General features: G+C 37.2%; 1 protein-coding gene across 1 annotated transcript in view; it reads left to right on the forward strand.

Moving 5' to 3' along the window:
• Positions 1 to 348: 348 nt before the first annotated feature.
• TM9SF3 (transmembrane 9 superfamily member 3) overlaps positions 349 to 26,496 on the forward strand; it is a 31,158-nt gene continuing 5,010 nt past the window's right edge. Inside the window, exons 1-11 of the mRNA XM_075216541.1 lie at positions 349 to 619; positions 13,029 to 13,224; positions 14,072 to 14,194; positions 15,571 to 15,731; positions 17,871 to 17,948; positions 18,285 to 18,416; positions 19,352 to 19,518; positions 22,028 to 22,122; positions 22,749 to 22,879; positions 25,839 to 25,978; positions 26,221 to 26,289. Of these exons, the coding sequence (XP_075072642.1) occupies positions 548 to 619; positions 13,029 to 13,224; positions 14,072 to 14,194; positions 15,571 to 15,731; positions 17,871 to 17,948; positions 18,285 to 18,416; positions 19,352 to 19,518; positions 22,028 to 22,122; positions 22,749 to 22,879; positions 25,839 to 25,978; positions 26,221 to 26,289 (1,364 nt within the window). The 5' untranslated portion in view covers positions 349 to 547. The remainder of the gene's footprint in view (positions 620 to 13,028; positions 13,225 to 14,071; positions 14,195 to 15,570; positions 15,732 to 17,870; positions 17,949 to 18,284; positions 18,417 to 19,351; positions 19,519 to 22,027; positions 22,123 to 22,748; positions 22,880 to 25,838; positions 25,979 to 26,220; positions 26,290 to 26,496) is intronic.

Genomic DNA, 26,496 nt, shown 5'->3' on the forward strand with positions numbered 1-26,496 from the left:
TGTGTAGTGTGTACCCAGCTTAATTAAGCCAGAAGAATCCTATTGGAGAGGCTACTGTAAACTAGGCCTAAGTAGCAGAACAATAAGAAACATTATAATTTTCTCATCTCATAGAAAATGACAAAAGACCCAGATTATTCAGGCAGATAGCAATGTATGCTGATAAGATGCAATAATAAGTGTAACAGATAAGATTTGTTGAAAAACAAAATACTACACCATATACATACAATGCAAGAGTCCAGTACATAACAGTACAGCTCCAGAGTGACACGTGACACTGGTGCTAGAGGGCTCTGCAGTGTAGGTGCCAGGACAGGTAACCCCGCCCCCAGCACGCGCACCGTGCACTTCCGGGATGCTGGCAGGAGGTGAGGCACTTCCGGTTGTGAGCTCCGTGGCCGGATGACGTGGCTGAGCGGCCGCTGAGGAGGCGGCGGGTGACGGAACAGGGGCAGCATCTGCAGCGGGAGGCGGACCAGGAGGACGGATCACAGAGGGAGCCCCCGACACATAATCGCCGTGTGCACCGAGCCGCCAGGACAGGATGAGGCCCCTCAGGCTGGTGTTGTTTTGTGTGTCCGTGCTGTGTGCCTGGGCGGATGAACATGAACACACGGTGAGGACCCCGGGGACAGTGTGCGATGGAGGGGTGGGTGCTGGGGGAAGCCCGTCACGGTAGTCCGGAGCCCGGGGCTGTGTAGGCCTAAGGCCAATGCATTGCTGTGTTCTTCCTTGTATAGGCCTCAGAGCCGCTGTCAGTCTCAGGCCTGGGTGTAATCACACAGTGCCGGGTGTCTGCTCCTCTCAGATCCGTGGCTTATTGTGTGTTGTACCAGCATAGGCCTCACACTGCTCCTGTGTCAGCTCTGATCGGGAAATGCGATTTGCATTTTGCCCTTCACAAAATCTATCACTACTGCAAATGGCAACACATACAGTGCAACGTAGGGACAGATAAATACGTTCCCTTGACGAGCATTTATTAAATCTTAGTTTAAACTAAGCAGAAATTAGTTAGCAGTTGATCTGTTAGGCATATAACGTCTGTTATATCTTTTTCCTGTTATGCTATCTGTATGTACCTGGCTTGGTTGCTGACAACCCTTACAAACAGGATACAATTGTTTTTTTGTCCAATATACCAACATGTCATGTTTTTTTCTTATTATGATTCATTGTAGATCCCATGGTAAGTATTACCTGTCATTTTACAATTAACACAGTAACTTGTTTTTAAGTACCGGTACTCCCCCCAACAGTATTGGCAATAGAATCTATTTACATACCCACTGACAGATACGGTACAAGTAATGGTTGAGAAGTGGTTGGCGTATTTTGTGGGACGTCACCTTGCTGTAATGTTGGTAGTGTTAACTGTTCTGCTCCCCACATTCTTTCAATCAAAATATTTTTTTTTATCATATCTAGTCTTACAGTATCCCCACATTATTGTAAAATTACCCCTGTATCTTGTGCAATACTTATATTGTACAGATTTTTTTATGTGATTACACCACATATTTATGTGATTGTATCATGAGACATAATTTCCAACTCCTCTATTAGTTTTGTGCAATTGATCTTCTTTTTCTGATTGTGTCCCCTAATTGTACAAGTGGATAGCAATGTGTTGGGCGCACCTTTCAGAAATCAGTGATTTGAACTTTGGAGTATTCCTATAGTATATACACTGTTCAGATGTTTATGGCCAACGTATAGGGCAGTGAAACATAGTTTAGAGATTTGAGTGGTGGCTGTTGGGTGATTTTTTTTTCATAGTGTAAGTGTTTGTTATAGATGGATAATTCAACTGAATGTGTTTCCTAATTTGACATATAGGTACTTGTTCAATCAATAGCTAAGATGATCATATGCTTTTATAGCAGACTTGGGTAAATCAGAATGGATGTAGGGCTGTGGGTTGTTCACACATGATGTCAGCATTTTATGGATCGCTTTTCTGTGGTATTTTGTTTTTCTTGCAGGTGAATGTATAATTGTATGCAGTATTCTTTTAACCATAGGATGGACTAATGTACAATATCTTAAAGTGAAAAGCTAAATGTCATACCAGTGCATGTATTATTTAGACTGATCATTGTTGTATCACCCTTAGAGTAAAAAGTTTCAGCCTATTTCGTCTACATGACTGCACTGTCACCTCCCTGTACACACCTGAGCTGGCGAGCTCTACACTTCCTGGTTTAGAGTAAAAGGAACTGCCACATGGACAAGTTGATTGTTAATTTTTATTGTTTGCTGTAACTGTGACTTATAAGTGGTTATATTTAGATCTGTTTAAGCTTTTTTTTTTCCTACTAAAATCTTATTAATCTTTTGCTTACTTAACTATGAATATTTGCAAGACGCAGTTACATTTTGGAATATGAAATTTAATTTTCTAATGTATTTCCAGTTTGTTTCTTTTCCTCTAACGCTAGCAACATGCCACAATGCCCTTAAAGCAGAGGTGTACTTTAAGTGTATAAACAAGTAGTTTACCTTGGGAAATGAGGGGAGTTGTGGCCAATCAGGTAACAGGACAGTACATCCCTCCATGGGCTACCTAAGCAGGTTTTATTCAATTAGTGTTTCAGAATTGTTTGTTGACTCTTAAGTACTGAATAAATGAGGCTTTGGATTAGGATGCAGTTAGTTTGAGACTAGTATTTAAAATGTAACGTTTAATTTAAAATATAGGCAACTTTGGCACCTTTTTTTTAGGAAGTGAAACTGGGGCTCTGACTTGCTTATTCCAGACTGCAGCAGTTAAAAATGTGTTATTTCTTTGAACGCTCTAACTATGTTGTATGGACAATTCATTTAATCTGCTTGTATAGTGCTTTCAAATTATTTTATGGAGTGTGTTATAGTTTCAGACAACAGGGCTGAATAACTGCACCTTTTCCCTGACTGTTTTAAGCCAAAACTGATTCAACAATATTTTCTTCCTGAAGTAGAACATGCCCTACTCTTCTGCAGGTAGCAGGTATGTAGGAGTCCTACTTTGGGACCTGCTTAATATGCAGATTTTGTAGGACAGAAGCATTAGAGTAATTCAAGTGGATTTTGAAAATGGATACCATGGTTGTCCCATTGGGGTCTCTTCAGTTTATTTGATTTTCTCTACTTAGTTCCAGTATTTCAGAGCCTGCAGTGCTTGGAAAATGTTAGATACTGTGTTAATTGTTCGGTAAAGATGGGTTATTGCGCTGGATCCATATACTATTTCAGCCTAGTGTCGTTAGGAAGGAGACATTTTCTTGAGTGGGTTGAAAAGACCAGGGAGCCTAATATTCTACATGATTTATCCACTCCACTTATACTACAAGTATATTTGAAAAAATATGATGCAAAAAAAAAAAATCACTAGGCAAACCATGTAATTAATGCTATTAGGTATAGAGATTGGGTGGCCACTTGGAACTGTTGGTCTAGCTGCTCTAGCATGTATGCATTAATTAGTTTTAAATATTTATGAATATATTTGTTTGCAGATTTCACATTATCCCAAATCTAATTCAGCTCTGACTGGTCTGGCTTTGCCACCACTGTGAAGCTATAAGATTGCTACTGTGTTAGATTTATTCAGCTATGTTGAAAATCGGTGACATACATGATGTAAGTAATTGCTGGACCATAGTTTCTATTGTGGAAATTACATTAGGAATACAGCCAATCAAATTTAACTACACACATATATAGTGACAGACTTGTTTGACTCACCAAGTAGATCAATATTTCACCTTTTTCCATTAGACAGTTGAAACCCCTCCCCCATTTACAACCTTTAATCTTTATATTTAATATCTATCTTGTCAAATAGTGGCTTTGCTAGCTCTTTAAACATATAATAGACTTGTTTAGAAAATACTAGTAATATCTTTTAGATCTTTGGACTCTGTAACCATTCACTACAGACTGGTGCAGAGCTCTTGAATGATTAAAATGCACAATTTTCAGCATTGAAAAGCACAATGATATATCAGTTTCTATATAAATAAACCCTTCTTGGTACACACGTTATGTTGCTAATCGCCATGGCAGGCGTTAGGCAGAATTAAAGTGAAATTCAATCCATTGTGTGCACCTTTAGGTCGCATTCATACCTCTCAAATGTATAAAAATGAGTGCTCTGTAGTATGGATTCTTCCAGTGCTCATGTAAGAGACTGTACAGAAGAGCCTCCAGAAATCTGACATTTCAGTAGTCACAGAAGGACACAGGAGCTTTTGTGAGATCTCGGTGTTGTCTCCTCTCATGTATTTTCTCTAAATACCATCAAATCTTGCAACCATGGACAGAAATTAGTTGTTCATTATTAGTATGATTTGTCTTTTAACAGAAAATTGTTACATATGCTTTTTTGTCTGTATTAGTCAGTACATAGTAAAGTTGGTTTTATTCAGGTTTTTCTTCAGTGACTTCACTAGCACTCTATTAATTTTTATGTTAATAGCATTGCAGCATTTAAATAACATTTAATTTCATAAGAAACGCAATACAAAATAAATAACTTTGTTTTGTCACAGAAGCCATTAATCTACCTGCATGTGTTGGTGTCATAGGCTGATTCACATGCAAACACATAGAGAACATACAAACTTCACTCATGTGGCAACAGTTGGAGTTGCACCCATACCTGTAGTGCTGCAAGACAGCAGTAACAAAACATTGTGCCCGTATACAGCCTGTTACCCTGTTCACTTGTCAGTTTAAATATTGGTCAAATTTATGGGAATCATATTTTTTTTTTAATTAATAGCTGATTGCTTAACTAGTGAAGTGTTTAGCACCTGAGAAGGCATTGCGTTGATTGTGAGCTGGAGAAAGTTCCACTTGATTGGTAGCTGCAACTTGCAACTAATTGGATGCCTATCTCTCTAGAACTAAATGCTTTCTTCTCATCAATCACTGCAAAGGACAGCCATTGGAATTTAATGCACATTTAATAATGTAGGCAAAAATGTAACCTAAATTGTGAAGCAAATAATTCATTACACATGAACAAACTCAAAAATTATTCTTGAACTTTGTTTATGTCACAATAAATATTACCTTTTTGCGCCTATGTTTTGTGCTCTGATTTGAGCATTGGGAAGCATATATTCACTCTGAAACTGGTTGTGTTACAGGTGATATTTTGCCTCTTTATATTGAAGTTTGACATTTTACAATTCTGAATGAGCAGACCATTATATAATTGCTATTCCGATGACCTAAGCAGTCAAAACATTTAAACTGGCGACCCCTGATTAATTTAACTCTGCATTATGGCAAAAAACAAAAATACTATATCCTATCACAAAACCTTAACGGCTTATACCTTTTGCTTGTAAGTGACCAGTCACTTTCTAGATAGATGGCTGTACCCAATAGGATAGGTGATCTGTAACTAGCTTGTCCTTGGCCTGTTTTTGTTTGGTTTTTAATCTAATTTGTATCAGTCCAGGGGGTTAATGTATTAAGCAGCGGATTCTGCAAGTCGTCAATATTAATATCTGTGACTTGCAGAATCCGCTGCTTAATACATTTACCCCCTGGAGTTTGTGAAGTAGTGATGCTTTTTGATGATTTTTCTTGAGCATTTTTTATTGAGTATGGAGAAGATTTCTTGTGGTTTGTTCATTTGTTCCCTACTTCTCCCTTGTGTGAAAGGAGCACACATCTTGAGTGCTCGCGGCCATCTATTGGACAACTGTTATTTAGTATATAGTAAAGTTGCCAAAAGAACAGTTGAAGCGCTGTCACATGTGTGCAGCAGACTGCTGATACTCCTGGTGTCCGACATTAGTTGCTTGGTTCGTGCTTGGCCCGTAAGTCTGCAAATTCAAATGGCCTCTATCTTGTTCCTCTCACTCTGCTGCTTTTAGGTTCTAGATACTTATGTTGGTATTTTACATGAAACATTAATCACTTCTTTTCAGAGGTGGAATTTGTTTATCACCTGTGGATTTAATTAGGTTTTATTATAAATGTAGTTTGAGCGTAAACAATATACAACTAACAAAAGATTATCGCCGCTAGCAATCTCTAACAGTACAGAGATGAAAGAATAATAATTGTACAAGGCGGTAGTCTTTGATTAAATATTGACAGTGCACAGCAGGAGTGAGATGAAATTTATGTTAGATCATTTTGAAATTTCTTTGCTAACTTGTCTCTTCTTAGACTATTCATACATTAATAAAAGTGTTAACTTTTTTTTTTCCAAGTATTCCTCCACAAGCAAATCCTTGGTGGTGCCATCCGAGGGAGCAGTACAATTTTTGAACTTAGACCTATGTTTTTTTTTAAAAAAATCGTATGCACTTAATGCCTGGAAAAGGGCAGGGCCGAGATAAGAGGAGCGATTAGTGTGCAGATTGTGACGGTCGCTCAATATGGAGATTGACAGTAACGAAGATGAGTAGTGTAGGTGGGAGTAAAGCTGGGTACACACTACAGAATTTTCCACCAACTTTTTATGCTGATTGATTTTACATGCGATCGATGGTCCGATCGCTCGCTCCATGGACTGCATACACACTAGCCTTGTTTTAGAAGATAAAGGGAAGAGCGGACATCCCTTTAGCGACTTTTTACAGCCATGTTATCGTGAACAATGATTGCAGCTTCGTACACATCGGTCGGAAGTTTATACACACTACACAACGGAAACAAGATTGGAACGAACATATTAAACGGTACGACCAACCAAATGAGGCGACAATCATCCATTTGGGCAGACTTTCGACCATCGTGTCACTGCACACACTGACCCGACTTTTGAACGAGCAGTCGTATGTCGGCTGATTGAGCCGATATTGGACGAAACCCGTGTAGTGTGTACCCAGCTTTAGGTAGTCTCTAGTCATGGGAGGATGTAAAGAACTAAAGCTGGAGAGAGTCTAATCAGGTGAGGTAAGGATTTTGATAGGTGGCTAATGGCATGGAATAATTGCTATAGGTAAGTGTGAGATGTGAATATCAGGGAGGAGTAAAGTGCATGCCAGTGGCAGATTTAAGTGGGTGTGAGAGACTAGCTAAGATGTATGACTAGGTGGCGCTGAGGGTTTTGCAGATGATGGTGAGTTATTTGAATTGTATCCTGGAGGTATGTGCAGCCAGTGTAGTGATTTGCATAGTGGGTCAGTGGAAATAGAGATCTGCAAGAGTAAGATCAGTCCTGCCACAACATTTAGGATGGATTGGAGCAAGGACAGATGGCAGAGGGAGATACCCGACAGGAAGGGGTTGTAGTAGTCGAAGCTGGAGATGAGATAAGTATTTTAGTTGGGACTTGGGTAAGAACATGGTGTTTTCTAGCAATATTTTGAAGATTGTCAGGAATCAAGGCTGAGCAAATGAGGAGTCTGAGGAAATTGTGGCATTGATAGTGAAGGATAGTTGAAGAAGTCAAGTAGTTGATTGGGAGGAGTGAAGATAAGTTCTGTTTTTGACATGTTGCACTTTAGATAGCATTCACGTAACCATGTGCAAATAGCAGAGAGACAGTTGGTCACATAATATACTAGAGAAGAGAAAGGTCAAGATGGGTGGAAGTAGATTTAGGTGTCATCAGTGTACAGTGATTTGACAATGAATTAGGATTTTTTTACTTTCTGGTAAAATGTTGATAAAGTAATGGCAAATACACATATTTAATACTTTATATAAAACTTATTTTTTTTATTTATTGCCCCATGCTAGGCTTTTTCCCCCCCGCATTGCTGGTGTTCAGCTTCGGTTTCTTGACTGGTCAACAAGCTCTAAACCCAAACTCTGCAGGTTGCCTCCGAAAAGTTTTTAAAGAAATGTTAGCTGTTGCTTCCATCCACATCATCATCATCGCACTTTTTCATGGCCATTTTCTTGAGTAGTCTGTCCTGTCAAGAAGGTGATTTAGCAAGGTTGGGCTTCCACCTAGTGGAACAATTTGACAACTGCTTAAATAAAACTATTATGTTGTATGATTACATCATAGACTATAAATCAGAACATATTTACTATATATTCACTATTTTTGAGGCACACACTTTAAAGTTTAAAAATTCCTTGACATTGTCCAAGCACTGTAGAGGTGGTACAAGACCTAATAAGAAAATTGGCTCACCAAGGGAAGAGGTGTACTGTGAAAAAAATCAGTGGGAAGAAGATAGCCTTGTGGGATTGGAGAGCAAGATGTGCCAGAGAAGGTGACACTAAAGTAGCCATTGGATAGGTAAAAAGTGAACCATGATAAAACTGTCATGATGGCGGCCAATGGAATCAAAGGCTGTGGAGAAGAAAAAGGTGATCAGTGGTGTAGATGGATGGCTTTTTTCCAATGGGATCTGGGAGTAAATGTATGAACATGCGGGTTCTTCAACACCCGCGTGTTCAGCGATTAAATTTCAATCGGCAAAGGGAAACTTCCCTTTGCAATGCAGCGCTGCTTGAAATTTAATCGCTGAACACGCTGATGTTGAAGAACCCGCATGTTCATACATTTACCCCCTGGTGTGAAATGATCACCTCTCCTATTCCCTATTGGCAATAGCAACCACCTTATCCAGTAACCTGCATTACCAAGAACAAAAATTGTGGATCTGTAGGTTTTGAAATAGTGATGCAAAATAAGTGATATCTTTCTATTGATGAGCAGCAAAGGAATCTGTAGCAGTCTATTTAAAAAACAAAGCAAAAACATACGGCTGTGTTGGGCATACTCTCTACTTTGCTTTTTGTATTCAATGACTTTTCTGTGGTTAATTTTTATGCAGTGTTCTAAAAATGGTTAGGATTGATTTTAAACTCTGAACTTTTAGGTTTGCACCATTATCTCAGTGAGTTTTCCTCTTAGTGCTGATGACAGCTGCAGAGGTATGTGTGCTCTTATATAAAGGGTTGTAATCAATGACCTGTTACTTACAAGTAGTGTCACTGTCCAATCAGAGGTGGAGGTCCACTTAGTGTTTACAGATGGACAAACCCTTTAAACTATGGTACGTGGCTTTTATTTTTTACCCTATACATCTTGATAAAGATCATTTAGACAATTATAATTCATAAAATCATCTGGGTGAAATCCAATCGAATAATTAATGCAGTTGGTAAATATCTCTGTACTGTCTTTGTTGGTAATGTTGACCTGTCAGTGTTAAGTTATCACTGTTTACTTGACAGGGTGTGTACCTTGGTGATTACTTGTATTTGTGTCTTGAAGCACAGGAAAATAGGTTTAAGAAATGATTTGCACTCATTGTCACATGATGATTAATCAGTAAAAGTTAACTGTGTTACTATGAGTTACCCATTAACTGGTTCGTTGTGTGAAGATGTCTTAAACCCTGTAACTCCTGCTTTGAAAATATATTATTTCTCCTTAATGATTATAATGACATTTTCAGTCTTTCTCATGAGTTTAGGGTATAGTTACACATAATGAGCAGCATTTATAATGTTAATAATAATTTATGGATTAAAATAGTGAAATTAAAATTTCAAATATTGCCTTGTATCTGCCAAAAGGTAAAAAAATATTTTAACCAATGTATCACATTCCAGCTTCCTGTGGTTTGTTAAAGGGTTTATGTAAGTAAGAAAACAAAATTGTCCTGCACTGATTTAAGCTGACTTACTACACTGTGAATGTAACTTGTATAGATTAAAGATCATTGACTTCCCATTGTGAATATGTACTCAAGTACTAGGTACTCTTAAAATAGAACATGCAGCAATTCAGGTCTGTCCAGAAAAGCATGTGTTAGGATGTATAACATACATTCCCGACCTCTAAAAGCCACTCGAGCCGCATATGCTAGTGTGAGCCATGGTATGTATTTATCAATAGCATGGTAGTGTCTAGTGTATCACTTTTTTTTTTTTTCCCCCATAAATGAACCTCACTTGTAGCTGCCATGTAAATCAAGGGAGTTTTGAGATAACAAATGGCAAAATGGCATTATGATTTTTTATTTTTTTTTACTGGCTGGTCAGACAGCTGTTACAACGGCAAAAACGCTAATGGTAATTTATTGTGCCCTTCACAGTGGGTGAGTACGGCTCACATTTACCTCCAGCAAAACCATTCAGTAGGTCAGAGGGCATTATTTTGCTGATTGCCTAATCTCTGTGCAAATTGCTGTGTTCAATTTTCAAAGCCATCCAAGTTCATCAAAATAATAAAACTTTGGCTGGTATGGTCATAAGTAAAGCAAAATAATTGAGAAAGCATTTTCCGTCACAAAGCAATTGTCAATAAGCAAATAAGCACATTCCCCCTTTGTTTTGTCCACTTTGAAAAAAAGTTAAGAGTTATAACAAGATGTGAGCACTAGATTTCAAAACTAGAGACCTGAGACTGTGCGTCATTTTGTAATGAACATGCATCGTGGTTTGTTTTAAAAGTGTGAATAGATATGTTTAGAAACATTCACTGTTTTTTTATTCCTGTTAAATGCAGTGCCTAAGTGGCACACAGAGCTTATGTCATGCAATATGATCCGGTGTTGTAAGTGTAACACATTACTTTTTGTAGTACTGCAAACGTCTCCAGTCATTTTCAGCGCATTTATGCACGTACATTGTATTAACGTACTAAAAGTCACGTCACCTTTCCTTTATGTCCTCATAAACGTGTTTCTGGGCTCCCTTACCAGACACCCAATCCTGTCCTCTTGGAGTACAATTGAAGAGATGGGGCTTCCATACAGTACACTTCTGTGCTCTCTGCTGTACACATCCCTGCAGATTCGTCATTCTTCCTAGTTGTTGCCATTGCTTCACTCTTGCGTAATTAGATTTACTATGAAGGGACTTTAAAATCAAATTATGCATATATGAGCAAGCGCATGAATTCGCTCTGCTTTTCCCATATCTACACTGGTTCCTTCCCCTTGTTACCCCTTCAGAAGCAGAAGAGGGAATACCACCATAAAGGTAATGTGGCTGACACCACATTATTTGTAAAGACAAGCATGAAATTTTCCTTAATCTCATTTAGCTTTGTATGTTTACTTTACAAATCCATTGTTGGCTACTGTTTTGTTGTGTAAGTGCAAATTTATCCTGCAACAATCACGGAAGTTAATATCTATATCTAACACAAAAGGGCATATCCAAATTGGTTTATTTTTATCTTAAAGAAGCTGTAGAGGATTTTTCACCCCTCTTGCTGTTTCTATTCTGATTGTTAGTATGGGCAGGGGGGCTTATGGTGGGATGGTGCCATAATGTAAGGAGGGAAACGAATGAAAGCGTGCCTTGCAAGTTACATTATGGGAGTAACAGGGTTCGCCAACAAAGACTGAGGTGAGGATTAAGTGTGTGTGAGAAATTCTCTGTGTCTCTGTCTCTCTGTGTCTCTCTTGTATATGCATATATATATTTTACACACACACACACTTTGTAAATCTTAATCTGTAAATCAATAGACTCACAAAAACTACTTTTAGGACCTGTTTTTTGTGTAATCACTTAAGTAGTTTTTCAAAGCAGAATTTATAGGACAGTCCAACGTTTCCACTCCTTTAGTGTACATTTTATATTCTGCTTGCGATGTTCTCTAGCTGACTCAGTGACACATTTTCAAATGTTGGGTGCGCCTTGAGAAAACATAGCAGTGCTTACTGCAGTACGTTTTATAGTGGCACTGTTGCCTACCCCTGTGCCAGTTCCATATTTTATGTTCATGGAAATAAATAAATACATAACCATTTACGGAATCATGAGAATATTTGCATTAATCTTCTATTTACATTTTGTTTTATATTTCAACAGAGCTACATGCTTTGGTTTGCAAATCATGTAGTTTATATCATCTATGTGCTTGAATAATTTATGATTTGCCAGTGCTCACTGTACAGATGAAAAGAATATTTTATGAACCTAGAAGAGTTTTAGGTATGTCATTTTTGCATTTTGCTACAGGTCCTACATAATTCACCCAACCCTGTGCAAAACAATACGGATATGGCTCTAGAGGCTTATTATTACTAATATAGGCTTTTAAATATACTTTCTCATGATTACCAGTTTCTTTTCTGATATTAAACGTCAAAGCTTTACTGGTGTTCTTTAATTTGCTATGGGCATTGCTCTCTATTTTGCATGGGTGTCTGTTATATGTTCAGCACTACAACTTTTGATACTTAAATGAACTTGAACAGACAATATTAGACCAATGACAAGTTATAAAAATAGTGAGTAACAAATGTTTCAGTCCTGGCTTCGCACGTCCCTTAGGAAAAGTACCATGGTAGTACTTACAAAGAAGAATAGGTTTGTGTGAGACACCTAGCCTGGCATGACACACACATGTGTGCTGATATGCTGGTTGTGAATCACAGCCCTAACATTTGTCTCTTCCTCAAAGTTTAGTTCAGTTTAACAAAGTAAAGCTGTAACATATACTGATTGTAGGCAATGTTATGCTAAATATATGCACCTTTTTGTAAAAAGCATGACTGACCCTCTACGTAACCTATGCTCATTTCTTAAATCCATGTCTGTCAATTTTTATGTATAAAAACAGATGGTCGTTTATACTCCTAATAAGTCTGTTCCCTGTGTCACTGTTAGCGACTGCTTTGTTACACGCGTTCAGTTGGATGAATGCAACAGCTTTGATGACAAGTAGGCAATATAAAGGATTTACTCTCAAGACCTGGTGATCTCAGTAGTTTTCAGAAGTAATTTTGTTTAGTAAAGGCTCAGGTGGAAATTAATCAATTACATCCAGTTCTGGATGTTATGGTTTAAACAAGACACCTGTAATATGCTGCTTGTCACTTTAGCCACCAAGATCTACCAGGCAGACTGACAGCACATCCAAAAGACATCTACCTCTATCCAGTTATGGGTTACAGTAATGGTGCTCTTGTATGTAACAATTGCTTGTTTGTGTTGAAATTAAAACAAAATGTTTGCTTGTTTTCTAATTGTGTTCTTACGTGCTTATTCTGAAATCAATGAAACATACAATTAAAATCTGTTTACCATTTGCGTGTTTATGTATGTTTGTGGATGTATAGTTTATTAAGTATTTTTCTTTTTTCTTTTAGTATAATGATAAGGAAGAAGTGGTTTTATGGATGAACACAGTAGGACCTTACCACAATAGGCAAGAGACATACAAGTATTTCTCCTTGCCATTTTGTGTTGGAACAAAGAAAAGTATTAGCCACTATCATGAAACCTTAGGAGAAGCTCTTCAAGGAGTTGAGTTAGAGTTTAGCGGCTTAGATATTAAATTTAAAGGTGAGTGTTGAAATCGGTTTTCATACATGTTAATCTTTTATGTTGCAATTTATTGTGCCTTTCTAGTACCATGAAATCTTTGTGTATAATGTATTTCACTTACTGCAAATTTGGACGAATTATTCAAACGTTAGGGGCCAGCAGTGTTATGTTTATAAACTTGAAAGTAACTTTTTCAAATTTTTGCCTTTTCCCTCCAAATAATAACATTAATAAATGTAAAGCCTATTTATTATATATATTCTATCAAAAGAAACCCTTTGTCTGTCTGAAAAATAACAAAATCAATTGGGTAATCTAAGAAATGAAAGGGCAATTGTCAGCCAAACAGGCATATCACAGAAACCTGAAAATGTCCCATTAAAAAAAAAAGTAATTTGTGCCATTTTTTATATTTCCATAAATATGCTTATGCTATATACAAGCAGCAATTTCAGGTTAAGCCGAAACAAAAATTACTGTTGTGATCTATTTTTATGGTGCTTCCCATTTAACTATGGCGCTTTGGCACCTTGGCATAGATTGACCCAGAATAAAGAAGACAATGATACAGTGTATGCCATTCAAAAATATATTCTAATAATGTTCTAAGTCGGTTGAACTTATCTATCACTCCTTTAACTATGCCAACATGTGTGATGAAGTCTCAGAATTAACATTGTAAGCAATCTTGTGTTTACCACATTACTTTGCTAATGGTGATGTCTTAAGGTATCTTTTTAGGTATGTTTTTTGTCTTTTTTGTGTTCTTAAGACAAATTCACTTGTGTAATGTCACTGATTATGACATGATTCCATAATGTGCTACTTATGATAAGGTAATGACATTTATTTTTCATTTATACAGATGATGTCATGCAGGCTTCTTACTGTGACATTGAATTGGACAAAGCAAAGAGAGATGCATTTGTTTACGCAATAAAGAATCATTACTGGTACCAGATGTACATTGATGATTTGCCAATCTGGGGTAAGACATTGATTTCTTAAACATAAAAATAGGGCTTCAAACTAATTTAATGATGCTGTCCTATCAGATCCATATTTATAAAATCAATTATATTTAAATAAGGTAATGCTACATCCATTATTACTAAAATACTTGCCTTGATTTGTATACAAATCAATTTAAGAACATTAGGGATACAACTTAATGATTTAATTGCCCTTAACTAAAACCTAATGATATATAGTTAGGTTTATTATTGCAAAAGTGTTTTTGTACTTATATTTAGCATCAGGCAAAGAAAATCACATTTTAATGTGAATTACATATTGCATGAATATTGTATTACATTATTATAGAATTATAATGTCATGGACTCCCATGCAAAAATCTTAATATACTTTTATATAGAATAATCCTGCAAAAACTTGGATACAAAATTCTAATTAAAAAAAGTTTACTTATATCAGGGTTTGTAATCTAAAGAACTAGTAGCATAAACGAATATGCGTGTGATCCCAATAAAATGTCTCTGGCAGAAACAGTGTTGCAGCCATAACATCTCCCAAGTGGCTTTTCATAGACACGCACTCGCTCATTTACACTATTCTGATGGAGATCCCACTACTCTGTGCTGTATGATGTATAGTTCTACCTGATGTAGGGTCACAGCTGTGCCTTGCACCTGTATTCAGTCTACAACTATCAGATCACCCAGTACCACCGTCTGTACTACACCACCCCATGGCTTGTCAGGGCAATCCAAACTATCAATGTGAAGTGCTATTGAAATTGATGTGGTCTATAAGGCAAGAAGGTTGACTTAAGCTTAGGCAGCTACAAGTGCCTCATCTGTCCATGTATCTTTAAAAGTATGGGGGTGGGGGTGTTAGAAGTGTTATTTAAATTGTAAATACTATAGTAGAAATAGCAAGCTGTGTTTTTAATTGTTCCTTTTTAACACGTTGCTGTATTTTTACAGTATATTGCAGAGTTTGCACACATTTTTATATGTCCTGTGTATATTGGTGCATAAAGTGAGCTCCTGCACTTTGGTTTGTATTTAACATACAAAGTCCTAGCAGTGTAGCACATTTTTATACATTTGATGAGCTCCCTGTTTTTATATAAGAATTTAAACGGCATTGAAAACTTAGCTACGTTGTTAGTATTCTGTGCTTTCTGCTTTCACACACAGCCTCCTTTTCTAAACATTGTCTTCATGAGTCACTTGAGTAATATTTCCCTAAGGTCATGTTGATGTTATTGGTCTGTAAAAACGTAATCAAACAAATTAGGAGATATATCTAAGGATTAATCTATTTTTGTGCAATTTATTTCTTTTGTTTCTCTTAAAGCTGCTATTACAGATCTTGCCTTTTTATGTATGTTAAATGCAGGTATTGTTGGTGAAGCTGATGAAAATGGAGAGGATTACTTTCTTTGGACATACAAAAAGCTTGAAATTGGATATAATGGGAACCGCATTGTGGATGTAAATCTTACGAGTGAAGGAAAAGTCAAGCTTGTCCCAAACACCAAGGTTCCAATGTCCTATTCAGTAAGTAGATAGAAGTCATGCAGCTGTGGATACTTGGTACTGAATTGTACTTTTTTATGTTTATATTGAATTAAAGCTACAGAGACTGCTTGTTTGCTTTAGCTTGGACCAGAGCTTGATGTATGACCACTGTGTTTCACATACTGCCAGTAGTTGCAACAGGTTGCTCACGGTGGTGTTCAGACATTTTAGGCTGAATTTCTGAATCATCTTTGCCATGTCTTTTTGTTTGTTTTTTTCACTTTACTTTAGGACCAAGTTTAAGCACTGAGCAGGGTGCCACTGATTGTATTCACTTTATCTCCAACTAGCAATACCTTGGGGAAAATGCAAGCTTTTAGCTTAAGCTGGGTACACACTACAGAAATTTCGACCAACTTCTTATGCAGAACGATTTTACATGCGATCGATGTTCCGATCGCTCGGTCCATGGACTGCATACACACTAGCCTTGTTTAGGACGATAAAGGGAAGAGCGGATGTTCCTTTAGCGACTTTTTACAGCCATGTTGTCGTGAGCAATGACTGTAATTTCGTACTCAGTGTTGTGGATCGGTCGGAAGTTTATACACACTACACAGCGGAAACGAGATTGGAACGAAAATATTAAACGGTACGACCAACCAAATGAGGCGATAATTGTCCATTTGGGCAGACTTTCGACCATCGTGTCACTGCACACACTGACCCGACTTTTGAACGAGCGGTCGTATGTCGGCTGATTGAGCCGATTATTGGACAAAAACAGTGTAGTGTGTACCCAGCTTAACTCAGTGTATTTATATTTGGATAAACATGGGTAAAACAATAGCATAATCAGAGCATGTACTGGAAGACTTTCACATTAGGAGAATAAGGATTAGAAAGATATGTACTTGCATGTGGCTTAGCGACAACATTGTCCATTGCCTTTTGAAATTCCCTGCCCCACTGGTGCTTACGTTTTAAATCCCTACCACATTCACAGGTAGGCCCCTATCACTGTGCCACCGTGCTTAAGCTGTGTTTTTATTTTGTTAAATATACAATGGTCAGATGGTAAGCCACCCAAGAGACCATACTTTTAAAAGTTTGACTTGGTGATTTAAAGCTGCACTCCCATATAGCTATGGGAGTGATCACTGTTCACTACTTTTAAATGGCTGCAGGAGGGAATGTGAGTATGAGAAACAATTACATGCAGTAATATCATGGAAATTGTGGCTTCTGATTGGTCCTTGTGCTCTCACACCCCTCTACAGCATTACACAGCTTTTACTCTTTTCACCCTACCTTGGATTGCTGCTTTAACGGTGTCTGGCTAATGTCAACATGTATTTTGACATGATTATTGCAATCATTATTATATGTAAATACATGAAATAGTCATGGATTGCTCAGTTGAATTTCCTCAAGGCAATCAGAAGCTGTCCTTGTTCACCAAATCCAACAGATTCCTTCTCTTTAATTATACTGGTACCAATTGCTAAAATAATTTAGACATGGACAGGATTTCAGACAACATGCATGCTTTGTGTAGTGCCATTTAAGCACCTAAAAGGCTGCCTCATACATTTTTTCAAATCCTAAAATTCAAGAAGGGGTTGAGTCACCTATTAATCTTTAAAAAATAAAAAGACCCTCTAAGTATCCTGCACCTCAAGCATTGTGTAGCTTTTTTTGTATAAACTTAGATGTCCCTACAGATCTTAACCTGCAGATCACAAATATCCTGAGCACTGAGATTGTTTATGTAAATAACTTAAATGGTGGAGAGTGTAGAGCTCTGCACAGAAGCTCTGATTTACATGTTTGGCCCTCTGTTGCGTAGCTTGACCTTGGCCATTGGAGCAAGAAAAGATTATTGAACATAAATCATGTTGTTGTGCAACATGTGCATGAGTTTATATAATGATAAATATGTCTCCTGCTGTATGTAATGTAAAGTGCTTTTTAAAATAGTAAATTAATATTTAATGCTTTTAAATATATTGAACTGGAAAAACGATGGAGTTCTCATATCAAAGGCAGTGATTTGTACTAGACTGTTTTACAAATGTGATTTCACCTGGATGTCGCCTCGGGCTCCATTCTAATGGGTTTAATGCTCATGAAATGATTATTCAGAATATTTATCATCGTGTTTCATGTCTCCTGTAGGTTAAATGGAAAAAATCTGATGTCCGGTTTGAAGATCGGTTTGATAAGTACCTTGACCCTTCATTTTTCCAACACAGAGTAGGTATCTCTGAAACAGACACATATCTTGTGTGCTTGCGCTCAGGATGGAAGATATTGACTGTTGATAGATATGTCTACTGTAAAACGTACTCTTTCCTAATAGGAAATTTAAGAATATAATGCCATTAATAATTTTATTCATTCTATTTTTCTTTTCTGTGTACGTTTTATATGTAAAAACTTAATTTGTGTTTACCCATTTCAAAAACAATGGTGCAGTTGTAGCTATGATATACTCATTACATGTTACCAGGGTATTGAATATTTTGAATTTTATAACCATATACATTAACACCTGGAATTTTTTTTTAATTTTTTTTCTGCATTTCCTAGATACACTGGTTTTCAATCTTCAATTCCTTCATGATGGTTATTTTTTTGGTGGGATTGGTGTCCATGATCTTAATGAGGACCTTAAGGAAAGATTATGCCCGGTATAGCAAGGAAGAGGAAATGGATGATATGGTATGACTTTTACATTGCTATTGACGTAAGAGTACAAATGTAAAGAAACACATAGAGAGCATTCACCAGTTACAGTATCCATAAAGCAACATTTTTATTTGTATATGTTCATCTCCCACATCAGCACTCTACTGGTACAACTACAACAGACAGGGTAACAGTGCAAAGCATAACCAATGAGTGTCCCTCGTTTATTTTCTCACTCTGGGCTGACTTGTTTTATTCTTGTGCTAATTGTACGGTGCACCCAGGGGGGGTTGTTTTCTGGCTTTGAAATAAAATATGTACTCTTTATTTAATTGTTGTAATATGTGTATTTACTCATTAATGCTGTCCCACACTTGTACTCCATATATTATCCAAATGCATTATGCCAGTTCTGCTCATTGTAAAATCAGCCATCTGCTGACTGTTCTGTCTACTGGTAATGGAGCAGATTTTGAGTGCACATGAGACTACCATTGTTTTGTTTTCTTCAGTAGGATGCTATCTGCAGTTTGGCAAGAAAAATATTGTAATTAGAGTCCACCTGTCAAGTGTAGGCAGACTTTTTTTTTTTTTTCTCTTTAGTTGGACCAATATATTTATCACCATTGTTCATGAGGCATATATATATATATATATATCCTATTTTTTATTTCTCCCACCAAGTTTAATCTTTCCTCATATGGCAGTTAGCATTACTCTACTGATTTTACAAATATGAGGGAATTAAATTGATTTTTTTTTTTTTTTTTTTTTTTTTTCCCCTCACACCAAGTAGACATGCTAAGGAAAATACATAATGTTCAGGTGCTGTAGTACCCGGAACTTAGCTGGACTTTTACGTGATCATCTATTTGAATTCTCCCATAGTGGTTACTTATCAAACACTAAATATCCTAGTCCTGGTGTAATGAAGGATGTAAATGGTGAGTTTTTGTTTCTTAATGCAGGATCGGGATCTAGGAGATGAATATGGTTGGAAACAGGTCCATGGAGACGTTTTCAGACCGTCCAGTCACCCATTGATGTTTTCATCACTCATTGGATCAGGATGTCAGATCTTTGCCGTTTCTCTTATTGTAATTATTGTAGCCATGGTTGAGGATTTATATACAGAGTAAGTATGTTTATATGCTGCCCTGTGCTTTGTATACTTGCTTTCTACTTTGATTTGCTGTAGATTTACCCCAACACTAATGTAAATGTTTCTAGAGCTATAAGAACGGGTTATATTTGAGCTAGTTTTGTGATGGAGGGGAGGGATAACTTCCTAGACCCATTGCTGTCAGTAAGCCCATTGAATGACAGTGTAGACAGTGATATTTAGATGCCTTTTACTGAAATGAACATCTAACGTTATTTCATAGTATCAGAAGTTATACATATATATTTGTTATTACTTTCTCATATAAATGTGTTGTAGGTTTTGTGGTACTTTTTAGCAGGTCACATTGGTAAGTCAGAAATTGTGCAAAAGATTAGTGTATACAGTCTATACCTAGATATGGGGAAGCAATCTGAACATATTTCTGTTCACCTGGGGTGAGGTCTTCACAAATAGGAGATGAATCTTGCAGAAGTCAGTGCAATTTTTATCACAAACAGCACATATAAAGGTCAACTGTACGCAAAAATGCTAAAAGTGTAAATCCTGAAATAAAGGCAAACTGGAAGTTGTGTACATATAAGGTAAATATAGCAGAGATAAGTAATAATGCCACTGTATGCAAGGTAAATGTTGCAGAAAGAAAGACAATGCCACTATATTGGTCTTTAGTACGGCCTCATCTAGGTTACTGTGTTCATTACTGGAGCCTATATCTCCAGAAGGATATAAATGCATTAGAGGTTGGAACAAAGAAGGGAAAGGGCAGGAGATGTTGGAAACTTTCAAATATATCAAGGTGATTAACAAGGTACAGGAGGGAAACATTCTGTACAGGAAGAGCAATATGAGAACACGAGGACATGCACTGAAACTGGAGGGAAGTAGGTTCAGAGGAAATTTGAGGAAAAATGACTTGACAGAAAGGGTAGTAGATAAGTGGAATAGCCTCCCATCAGAGGTGGCAGAGGTTAATACAGTAGAGCAATTTAAACATGCATGGGATATCTTTACAAAGAACGAAGGATCAGATTGGGTTGAAGGCTACCATAGGTTAAAAAATGGTCAGACAAACTGGGCCAAGTGGTTCTTATCTAGCGTCAAATTCTATTCTATAAAGCACAATAAACCATTTGCAGAGCGGAAACAAAACGATGTACAAAAACAGATAGTTGGTTTAAATGGTAACAAGAAACAAACCTGATACAATGTTGTTAGTTCATTATTCTATAGACTGGTATGTTCACACAGAGAAAGAGATCAAATACTAGAGACAGTGGATACATCCTGTTGAGTAAATAAATCATAATGTTAGAGGCCCTTAGGTCATTGTGTATTAAGCTGATGTATCCAGTATAGTTCACAATGTTTGAGCATTACATTACATTCTTGTTTCCCCTCTAGTATGGCTCTTACCCCTGCTTGGGTTATACCCACTGCAATGGCATGATAAATAGCTAGTTCATTTATTCATCCACATTTAGAAAAGATATAGGATGATTGACATAGATGCTACTCCTTATTATTGTTATTTATTTGATCCGTATAGCCTGGTGTATATTGTGGAAACTACCCATTATTGAAAGACCACATTGAGCAACATACATTTCCTATACCTGTAAATTGTACCCATGCACCAAAACCCAGTAGATGGGGAGGCAAGACTTCAATTTTCAGACAGCGCAAAGTGTACTGAAAACATCAACTTAATGCATGCTGGCCTGAGGGCCTTACGTTATACGTGTTTTGCTTATTATCTGACAGAATATATCTGTCTCTTAGGGGCATATTCAATTGACGGCGGGATCGCCGAAAATCCTGCGCTCCAAAAATATTACCGTATATATCTCGCTGGGCTGAGCTGCGAGCTGAAATCCAGCGAGTAAATTACTGTATTAACGGTTTTTACGCGCAGGATTACCGTATTAACGGTAATATTTTTGGAGCGCGGGATTTTCGGCGATCCCGCCGTCAATTGAATATGCCCCTTAATGTTTGCTCATCCTGTGTCTAACCGAAGTATTCTGTGGACATACCAATCTAGAGAATTAGTGAAGAACATTGTAGCAGATTTGAGTTTTTATTTGTTACAGTTTAACTCAACTGTATTGTTGCTGTGAAGATTTTTTGTATTGTTTACATATACGCCACTTCTGGTTCATTGTTTAATAATGGATCTTTGCTACATTGTTACTCCTCCTCTTTGGACTTAACAAAGCAGGGATTTCTTGGAACTGTTACCTTGTGTATGCATGGTTATAAAAATGTGATGCAACCTCATTGAATTTCTCCTTAAATTGAAGCTGTTGGAAGTATCAATCCTGCTTGCACCATATGGAACTTTTTGAATGCTGTCTACCCTCCTAATAGTCTTATTTTATATAAAAAAAAAAAATTAGATTACCTCAAATTTGCATGACCTATAATCTTGTGTATAAAAATAGAATAAACCATTTACTGTACATAACTATTATGGATCTGTGTATGTGCTCTAAGTTAGATGTTTCTCTATGTATTCCAGGAGAGGCTCCATGCTAAGCACTGCTATATTTGTCTATGCTGCAACATCACCAGTCAATGGCTACTTCGGAGGAAGTCTTTATGCCAGACAAGGAGGTAAGACCCATTTGCATGCTTGTGTATACTACTTTTGTTGCAAATAGTATTTGAATGAGTGACATTTTGCAGACAGCAAGGAATGTGTATAAATGTATGTTAAGATTAAATTAATGCAAAGGATCACAATCGGTCCACAGTTGTTAGGGTTTTCAGATCAGCCATTTAAACAGTGTTTGCACTGTATTGAGTTGCATTATGTATTTTTGCATGGTGACATTAAAGTCATTCTGCACATAATGCAGCCAGGTAGCCTATGTGCTCTGTAGTCTCACATGGTTCTCTCAGCTCAATGTAAAGTATTAATGCTTACTAAATTGCAAAAATGCATACAAATAGTATGTCATTACGGTTTTTGATTTTTTTTAATCTTCACATTATTTCAGTTATAGAAAGCTGAGCTATTGGAATGATACTGAAATGTGGGATGCAGCACATGTACGCTGTTTATTTCAAAGTCTTCCTGTTTTGAACACACAAAATGTCTTCCTGTCCGCTTTGCCGGAACTGCATTTCACCAGCAGAAACCAATTTATTTTTAACATTTTACCACCTGTAACTTTAATTAGCTGAGTTAATGGTTTCTTTTCACATAAAAATAACACCTGCTATTCAATCTTTTTTAGGCCGGCGGTGGATAAAGCAAATGTTCATTGGAGCTTTCCTAATCCCAGCAATGGTTTGTGGAACTGCATTCTTCATCAACTTCATTGCCATCTATTATCATGCTTCCAGAGCAATCCCATTTGGGACAATGGTAAGTCCACATTTCTTGAACTTGCTGTCATTGGGGTGTAAAACCAGGTTCATGCAGTGTAGACTGTTTCGTATATTTTCACAACTAGATCTATTTCTATATACTCTGTAACCTCTGTTTATTTTTTCTTTGCCTAATTGTGTCTCGTACAGGAGAAAGCATATTTTACACATAGTTGTATAGTATCTCTGTGTAGGTCATGCAGGCCATGGATGTCTCTCACCCCTTGCTGCTAGGCCATGTATTCTGACATTATCACACAAGAATAAGCCTGACAGGTCTTTGGAGATGAATAAAGGGATTATAAGAATGATGCTTCTTCATGAGTAAGATACATGGTTAGGAAAAGCATTATAAATTTATCTCAAAATATATCCCCCATTAGCCAAATACAAAGGAAATTTTAAAAATTGCCTCTAGTAATTACACTTTATACAACATTATATGCTACTTTTTGCTTGAAAAGCTTAGACATCTTTGGTAAATGGTGCAATTTTAGATTTTATTTAGTTTTGTATCTGTGGTTAAACAGCTATAAGACTACACACACAATGTTATGCTAAACATTTAATCTGCTTGGTTACAACACCCACTATGTATTCCAGTGAGACATGTGCCTGGGGTAGGAAAGTGAATGTAAAGGTGTCTGCTATAAGTGTGGTTCATTTGCTGCCATTTGTATTGCCTCCACTTTATATGTACTGGCATCACTTGGACAAGTATCATCAGTTATTTATATAGCGCCACTAATTCCGCAGCACTGTACAGAGAACTTGCTCACATGAGTCCCTGCCCCATTGGAGTTTAGTCTAAATTTCCTAACACACACACACATGTCAATTTCACACACAAATTAATTTTCAATCAACCTACTAGTATGTTTTTTGAGTGTGGGAGAAAACCCATGCAAACACGGGGAGAACATACAAACTCCATATACTGGGGTCATGTGTTAGATTCCATGGTCGGGAATTAAACTCATAACCCCAGTACTGTGAGGCAGAAGTTCTAACCACTAAGCCACCGTGCTGCCCCACAGTACACCTTTTGCTTGTCAAATTCATGGGCTTTTTTTCTTGTAACTTTTATCAGTTCAGGTTCAATGTTCTGCAATTTGAGCCAAATTAAGAAAAACGTTGTAAAATCTATATAAAATTGCGATTGGGCCTCAGCATTTTTAGACTTGCTGAGTTCTCGGGAATGTGTGTATTCTGGTGTATTGCCATTAGGTGACACCTCTGAGTAGATTATTTGTAGGTTTTAGCCATCAGATGGTGCTGTTGTATACATGATGCATTTTTGCATGTCCATAACATTTTTATCCATTCATGCATCCCCCACACATCTGTGAGCCCCTCTAGTAAAAGGCCTATTTGGTTGCTGCCATAAAAGCCTATTATTGGATAGGTATGAAATGTATGTGTTTGTTTGCTTGTGGGTTTTTTTTTTGTCTTTTTGTTTTTTACTCCTGGATAACGAACATTTTACATTTGTTATGTACTTTACAAGGCGCTCCACCCACCACAACCCCCTCCCTTATCTCCCTCATAAATGATCTCCCTTTATTCATACCTTCACTACCGAAGGACCTTTTTTTGTTTTTTTTGTACAGTACCGGCAGAAATATCTCCATACTGTCAGAAGAGTCTAAAGCTGATTTTTGACGTGCTGAACATGCATTTTACCAATATTCCATTCCTTGGTAGTAATCTGATTCACGGCTCAGGAATGCTGACAGCAGGACATTCCACCTGTATTAAAGATTACTTTTGGTTCTATGACTCTGCCTAATCCCTCTTTATTTAAGTACGCAATTTAAGGTTTAGCCTAGAGGGCCATACTTCATTTTGCATGTTAACTGGGGTCACCCAAGGATTTTTCTTTTCAAAGAAGAGCATAACTTAAGCTCTGCATTTTACACGTCTGGATGTCGTCCAAAGTAATTGTGTGCAGGAACTCTGCTTACAAATGAAGCTCGCTCTGACTAGTTGGATACAGTTTATATTCCAAACGTGGTGTTTGAACTTCAGCATCAAGTCAATTCTAGTGACTTAAATAGAATTGTTTCTTTTGTACGTTTATTTTGGTGTTGGCTGCTTTTTGTGTGGCCTTGCTGGTTTTAGTGCCACTTTAATGTGGATAGCCGTATATTCAATCCTTAAGCAATTCCATATACATGTGCCTAATAATAATTTGCTATGTGGCAATCAGACTGTTGCTTTTAAAATACAAATGTCAGCTTGCTATGGATTACAAAACTAGTTAATTAAATGAGCCCCACTATAATCATTTATTTATATAGCACCAGCAAATTCCGTAGCACTTTACAATTGGGAACAAACATAACAATAGACAATACTGGGTAATACAGACAAAGGTGAGAAGGCCCGGCTCGCAAGCTTACAATCTGTGGGATAAACAAAGTGCACTGTACAATAGGTGGGTGAGAACACAGAAAACACAGTACCTTCGCATATTACTTAGCAGCCTTTCCGCCCACATGTACAATACGATCAGACCCACCCATTTTTTAAACTGTTAATTTTGAAAGTTATGACAGACTCTTTGCTTATTTACACCTTCACCACACCAACTTTAGGGACTGTGTGTACCCAGGTTTTTTTTTTTTTTTTTTTTTGTGTAGTCCTTTTTTTCCAGCATTGTTTGATATGTAGCTGTGCAGGGCCAATTTTAGGAAGGAAATGGTGTAGTACGATCATTTCACTTTCTTGACCTGTTATGTGATGAAACATCTTTTTTTCCCCACAATACTGAGTGTGTAAGGGTAACGTCCTCAGACCTTACCTGTTTGTACATTGTTACACGGAGGGAACAGTGTAGTCTTAGTAAGGGTTTTGGTCCACGGGAAGGGTTCAGAATGCTCTCTGAAATAAATGTTTAAATCCTTAACTCTTCAGTGAATGTTTGTTTAGTAATTCATGTAACTCTGTTTTCCTAGGTTGCTGTGTGCTGCATTTGTTTCTTCGTGATCCTTCCATTAAATCTGGTGGGGACAATACTTGGTCGAAATTTGGCAGGACAGCCCAACTTCCCCTGTCGGGTTAATGCAGTTCCGCGGCCCATCCCGGAGAAAAAATGGTAAGGTTTCTTTACAGAGTACACACAGAAACACAGTATTATAAACACCACTAACTTGACAGATTGTACCAGTGAGCACAAGTGCCCTTTAGATCACAGGCTGGATTGCAGCAATAACATGTCTAGGTTTATTAAAGCCTTTGTGAAAAAATGAAAGTCTATTTAAGTGGAAAAAACAAAAATGTTTGTTCAGTGCTATGCTCAGCCCAGTGTATAAAATTTAGTGTATATGGTGTTCACAGGTTCATGGAGCCGGCTGTCATTGTGTGCCTGGGTGGAATACTGCCGTTTGGATCAATTTTTATTGAAATGTAAGTGTTTCATTTGTTTGTGTGGGGGAAAAAAAACAGGTTTCAGGGGAGGTTTATAATTTCCGCTGGGTGCAGAATATACTCTTAATAACACAAAATAACAATTGGGTTAATCTGCGTGTTCAAGAGAAGATGGATTTGATTATATTAGAATTTTGAGAAATAGCTGAAGATTTTTTGTTTTTCTTTTTATAACATTATGCCCTT

Source organism: Mixophyes fleayi, chromosome 6, assembly GCF_038048845.1.
Source record: "Mixophyes fleayi isolate aMixFle1 chromosome 6, aMixFle1.hap1, whole genome shotgun sequence".
Taxonomy (NCBI): Eukaryota; Metazoa; Chordata; class Amphibia; order Anura; family Limnodynastidae; genus Mixophyes; species Mixophyes fleayi.